The sequence below is a fragment of the Ochotona curzoniae genome, unplaced genomic scaffold (assembly GCF_017591425.1).
Source record: "Ochotona curzoniae isolate NIBS_2020 unplaced genomic scaffold, NIBS_Ocur_1.0 contig_2699, whole genome shotgun sequence".
NCBI classification, from domain to species: Eukaryota; Metazoa; Chordata; class Mammalia; order Lagomorpha; family Ochotonidae; genus Ochotona; species Ochotona curzoniae.
Genome location: NW_024465561.1, coordinates 2,405,974 through 2,411,956, shown reverse-complemented (window position 1 = coordinate 2,411,956; position 5,983 = coordinate 2,405,974). Strand labels below are relative to the sequence as shown.

General features: G+C 59.1%; 1 protein-coding gene across 3 annotated transcripts in view; it reads left to right on the top strand.

The window, feature by feature from the left end:
• Nucleotides 1-1,983: 1,983 nt before the first annotated feature.
• The window catches only part of HNRNPUL1 (heterogeneous nuclear ribonucleoprotein U like 1), a 31,465-nt gene continuing 27,465 nt past the window's right edge, over nt 1,984-5,983 (top strand). Inside the window, exons 1-2 of one of the 3 annotated variants that reach the window (XM_040976274.1) lie at nt 1,984-2,465; nt 5,404-5,529. In XM_040976274.1, the coding sequence (XP_040832208.1) occupies nt 2,171-2,465; nt 5,404-5,529 (421 nt within the window). In that variant the 5' untranslated portion in view covers nt 1,984-2,170. The remainder of the gene's footprint in view (nt 2,466-5,403; nt 5,530-5,983) is intronic. The other 2 variants (XM_040976273.1, XM_040976275.1) reach the window with 2 other exon arrangements.

Genomic DNA, 5,983 nt, shown 5'->3' with positions numbered 1-5,983 from the left:
TCATCGCTTTTCTGTCTTGTCTTGTCTCGGGGCAGTGTCCACTCTCACTGGCTATTCAGTTTTTCTAATAGTACCAGTAAGGGTTTGGGGGCATCTGTTGAATTATTTCTCACTAAAGGAGTGTAAATGAACATCAGACATTCAGACAAAAAAGAGAGAGGAGAGGCACACAATATGAAAGAAATGCAGACTGGCAGGAAGGAACCTCATCAAGGGTCACAGAAACATGCATGAGTGGACATGCTGAGGCACACTCAAGTCAGAAATACAGAGGCTGGACCTGAGACACACAAAGTCACAGAAATAGATAAAGTTATGCAGAATCACAGAAGCACACAAAGTTTTGCAGATAGAATTCAGTGTATAGGCAGATAACCAGTGGGATCTGGAAGAAACTAGAGCAAGAGATACAAAATGATTAGGAAACAGAGAGACCAACAAAATAGCCACAGACCCAGACATTCAGGAGAGACCAGGCCAAAGAACCCAGAGTTAGCAATGCGCTAGGGGACTCCTGCTCCGAGGAGAAGCCCACCTTCTCGCACTCATTCCAGGGTGTGTCCTGCAGCCCTAGACCGAGGGACCCGTGGGCAGCGCCCGGACGCCCTCCGGCGGCGGCTGCCGAGAAACCCGCGGGATAGTTCAATCCGGGCCACAAACTTTTTTTTTTTTGCCCTGGACAAATCCTTGTGCAAAGCTGGGAGGAGAGAGGAAGTCGGACGTGGGCGAGGGGCGGGGTGTCTGGACTGGAACCTCCGGGCCCACGTGAGTGTCTGTCCCGCGGGCTGCGTGGGTGCTGCGGCGTGTGCTAACTGTCCCTCCACCCTCCTCTCCTTCTCCCGGGGATCTTGGTCGTAGGATGCTGTCCGCTTAGGGTGGGTAGGACCTTGGCGGGCTCCTGCACGCACCTTGCTGGGTCCAATGCCTCGGGTGTGACCCGAGCCCGTGGGGATTTATCTGCCTAGGGGGGTGAGGGTGTGGGCGGAAGGCACCTGCAGCATCATCTTGGAGTTAGAGACGACAGGGCGGGGATTTATTAGCCTGAGGCCTCGGAGCTCAACGGTGTGCACGCCCCTCTTACTCCTAGCCAGATCTCCCAGACAGCGGCTGTTTGAGGTTGTTGAGCTAATGGGAGTGCCGGAAGCCCCTTTCTAGAACTGGAAGGGAGCGGGGAAGCTCTATGGCCGCGAGCAGGAGCGTCCGCGGACGGAGGGGCGGCGTGAGCAGAGGGTGGGCGTAAGTGCTTCCCTTCACCACTTGTCGTTCTGTTTTCGGACCTACTGGACAAAGTTAAAAAAAAAAAAGCCGAGTCCCAGCTTGTGAGTCTATTTAAATATCTATACCGGACACCCTCCCTCGACAGCGCAATTGGTGAGGCAAGCCTCTGGAAAAAGAAAAAAAAATCAATGGCCAATCTGGTTAGCTTTTCCTCGGGCGACGCTTGGACACCGACTCTAAGCGAGATAATAAAAGCAATTGGTGGAAGGATTGTTTTGAAACCGCCCTAACGGCAAGGGGCGGGTCCTTCGTGGATTCATCTCTTTCCGGTTGCCGGAAGGCCACAGGAAGGAGGCGTGTCCGCCGGCCCTCCGTGGGATTGGTCCTTGGCGACTTCACCTCAAGGGGCGGGAGATTTGGACAAATCGAAACAGACGTTACAAAGACACTCGGCTGGATGCAAGGACTGCGCAGGAAAAGCCATGGGAACGCTCATTCTGAAATCCCATCGCTGATTGGTCGGAATCGTTACTCACCTTCCCTCATTTGACCCTACAGCAGCGGGCGCGCGGGCGCCACCCAATCAGCTCGCGCTCCGCCTTCTGATTTTTCCCGCCCTCCGCTCAGGCCTCGACTTTCGACGTAGGCCAACGCTTCCTTCCCGGCAGCTTGTAGGCCCTCTCGCTGTCGTCATTTTGAAAGCCGTGCTCTGACTGGCTGAATATCTCGGCCCGCGCCCGTTGCCCCCGCGTGCTGACCAATCGGCACCCGTGTTACACAGTGCTGGGCTCTGGAGGGGGGGGAGGCGGCGACGGCCATTTTGAGCTGCCGCCGCCATTGGAGTAGCCCCCCCTCCCCTTTTCCCCCTTTTCCTCCTGACAGGAAAGGTTTAAGGGGGACAGAGCCTTGGGAGGCCGGGCCGGGCTCGGGGGCCGCCCCTGGGGCCCGGGCCATGGATGTACGCCGTCTGAAGGTGAACGAACTTCGCGAGGAGCTGCAGCGCCGCGGCCTGGACACTCGCGGCCTTAAGGCCGAGCTTGCTGAACGGCTGCAGGCTGCGCTGGAGGCCGAGGAGCCCGACGACGAGCGGGAGCTCGAGGCCGACGACGAACCGGGGCCACCTGGGCACCACGAGGAGGAGGTCGAGACCGAGGGGGGCTCCGAGCTGGAGGGGACCGCGCAGCCACCGCCGCCCGGGCTGCAGCCGCACCCGGAGCCCGGCGGCTACTCGGGGCCGGACGGACATTGTGAGAGTGCGCGGGGCGGGGGCCGAGACAGGGCTGTGTGGGACGCGGGAGTCCGGCGTCCGGCCGGGGACAGGCTGCGAGGACCGGGGGGCGTCGCGGGGACGGCCGGAGGGTGGACTCTGGCCCTGGCTGCGGGGGAGATGTTGGGGGTGGGCGCTGTCGGCTTCGAGAAGGGGTGGGTCCGGGGGGTGGGGATGAACTTGGACCCCTGGAGTTCGGTAGACCGGAAGCTGTGGGGTTTTTGTTTGTTTGGTTTTTTTGGTGGTGGTGGGGGACCCAAACGGAGCCGGAAGAACAGGAGGTTTCCTATTGAGGGTCTGGGGAGAGGCTTGGAGCGGGCTGGGCGAGGCGTTAGGAGCCGGGTTTCGAGCTTAGGACAGGAGAGTCCCCCACTTCCACCCCGGGGAAACGCCGGGAGAGTTTTGGGGACAAGGACCATCCCCGCGTTTGCGGCCCACGGGGTCCTGGGCATTCTCGGATTAGGGACTGAGGTGGGTTGATGAGATGGAGGCCGTCGGGGATGGCTGTGGCTGGGCAGAGGCGGGCGCAAGCGAGTGCTGTGGGGTTGCCTGGTGAACAGTGAGTGGATGTGGGAGACTAGCATGATTGGATCCCCCGGAGGGGACCCAGTTCACTCCCAGACCGGAAGGCCAACCTTGAGGACACCTGCAACTTGGACACTTGGTGCACGGAGGTCTGGGTCCTTTGGGTTAAATCCCAGAAGGCAGCACTGGTGCCAGCGCCGGTAGGACAGTTGAGATGGCTTTGCTGGACAAAGGACTCTAGGGATCCGGTGCTGCGTAGGTTCTCCGGACTGGTTGGAACTGTTGGGTGAATTGGGTAGCCGGGGTTGGGTTGAGCGCAGAGGGCAAGTTGGTAGTGTTTGAGATCCAGGCAGTACCAAGGGATGCTAGAGCCCTCTTGTCAGAGCATTAGGAGAGCTGTGTGGTAGAGGTGGAGGAGGGGGCAGGGAGCCAGGCCCCGCAGGAGAAAGAAAGCCTGTTGACTTGATTTCCCAGGGGGCCATGGTGTGTTGTGGGGGAGGGGCAGGTGTGGGGCTCAGCATCTCCTGGGGAGGATCCACTTGGTCCCCAGAAGCCCCAGGGGTGACCCAGGTCCACAGCATTGGCCGATAGGGGTGCGTGTGGGAGCCGAGGGAGTAGGAGAGAGGCTGGCCTGGGAGGGAGTGCATCTGGAGTTAGGAAAGAGTGACTGTGTTCCAGCACTGTGGGGACTGTGAGGCGCGAGGGGGAGGGAAGGAGGTTAAGTTAAGGAGACAGGGTTCTGGCTTCCGGGGTGATGACATTCCTGTGAGAAGGACACTGGAGCTGGGGGGCTAAGGATGAGGAAAGAAGCAGGGTCACGGAAGAGAGTTGGGATTGGCATTGGGTGCTTGTTGGTGAGACCTGGGCAGTGCAGCGGCTGTCCAGGACCCAGATGCTGGGCAGGGGACTTCCCCTGGGTGGGACCTGTGGAGGTGCGGCCTGCATGCACGGGGCAGTCCTGGGCTGGTGGTTGGGCCCGAGGGTTTCCGAGAGGTTAGCAAGTGGACGCTAAGTAACTAACTAGTCTCCGACTTGGTTCCCCTCATGGTCCACGACATGGGTGGGTTACTGCGTCTCCCTACGTGAAGTGGGGATCCCAAGGCTGTGGGTGGCACGGTCACATGCCAGGGGCTTCACCCTGCTGTTGGGAAGGGGATGTTGCTAAACCGGAGAGGGATCCCAGCATTTTGGCTTCTCTAGGCGAGGCTGCCTCTGAGGGGGAGATGCTTGGGAGGAGAGAAGCGTGACTCTGTGGGGAACTACGTGGAGGAGCCGGGGAGAAGCCGCATTGGCTGACAGGGCCTGGCCTCCCATTCAACTCGCCGTGTCTGTCTTCCTTCCGCCCTCCCCTGCTTCTGAGCTCCCTCCGTGCCCCTGCATCCCTTCCTTCAGCCTTGGTAAACAGACCTGTCATGAGCCATGTGACCTGTGTCTCTCCTCCCTCTGGGCTGCACCTGCTTTGTCCTCTGAGAAAGGATACAGTCAGTTAACAAGTAGTTAACCTCCTTCCCTGTGGTTCTGCCTCACCGGCTCTGGCACTAGCGGGCCCCTGGAGGCGCCCAGCACAGAGCTGGGCCCGGTGGGAGGGCCCGTGTGCTGCCACCCTGCCTCTCTCAGGTCCTCTCTGTCCGCATGCCTTATCCCCTGCTCCGGGATGGTCTCCATTCCCAGCCCTGGGTCTTTGTAGCTCCTGGTATTTCTTCATGAACCTAACCTGAGTCTTCCTCAACTGAAGAGGCCGCAGTGGGGTGAGCCTCACACATTCCAGAGGAGCTGGTGTGTTCTTCCTAGCGTTCCGCAGCCACCCTCCTCCTGCACCTGCTGGGCGCCTTCCCCACACGCCTGCAGCTCGACCTCCAGTACTGTAGCACGGATCCCTGATGAGGACGAAGGCTACTGTCGTTCTCGTAGTTTCTTCCTTTCTTTCTCCATTCTCCCCTCCACAGAAATGATCTCCCCCCGCCTTTGTAGCTGTGACGGGGTGGCTCTTACAATAGCAGTGGGATGTTTGGGAGCTGGAAGAGGTTGATTCAGGCGCGCAAAATGGTTTTTGGTGTTGCCGAGAAGGCCGCTCTCTGAGCACTGCACATGTTAGGTGGCATCCTGGCTGCTGGTATCTGGGGACTTGCTCCTGGCCCTGGAGTGGGGACTGAGTGGGATTAGTGTGGACCCTTGGTCTACCCCTGCCGTTGTCTCACTTCCACCATTGCAGCTCTGCGGTGGTTGGTTTAGCACGTTGAGTTTCCGGGGAGCCCAGCCAGAGGGGACGCCATCCCCTGAGGGCCAGGAGGATGCCTCTTCCGCACCGGGATGTGCACGTGTGTCGTGCAGGAGACCCCAGGAAGCTCCCATCTAATCAGCTTTGTTTTTTCTTTCTTCTTTTTTGTCTTAAGATGTCATGGATGATATTACCAGGCAGAACCAGTTCTATGAGCCCCAGGTCATCAAGCAAGAGAACGAGGCTGAATACGAGAGGCACGCTCTAGACGTGGAGCCGCAGCAGCAGTCCTGCCGCCCAGGTGGGAGCCGCGTGAGCCTCACTGCTTCCGACGGCCGCAGCGTCTGCTTGGGGGCCTGCCCTCTGCCTGGCGCCTGGCACGCCAGCCAGGGTTTTACCTTGGGTGTTGGGTTTTGTTTTGTTTCATTTTTTGAAGGAACCACCTTCAAACCAACCAAGTGTTGGGAGATGTTGGGATTCTTCGTTTCCATTTTCTGCCAGGAGTACCAGTACCCTGGCTGCTTTAGACCTGGAGGCCAGGAAGTCTGGTGTTGCGTAGGTTTGGAGAATAACATTGTGGAACTCCTCTGACAGGGGCTGTGAGGCACGGGATGGGGCATGCTCCACAGAGCATCAGAGGTCCCGGGAAGTCCTGCTGAACAGTTTGCTTTAGTGTGGGTTTGAGAAATAGATATGATGCAGGCATTTCCTCCTCGGCTTACAGAGTGGGCACAGCTGGGACTCCAGCCGGGGAA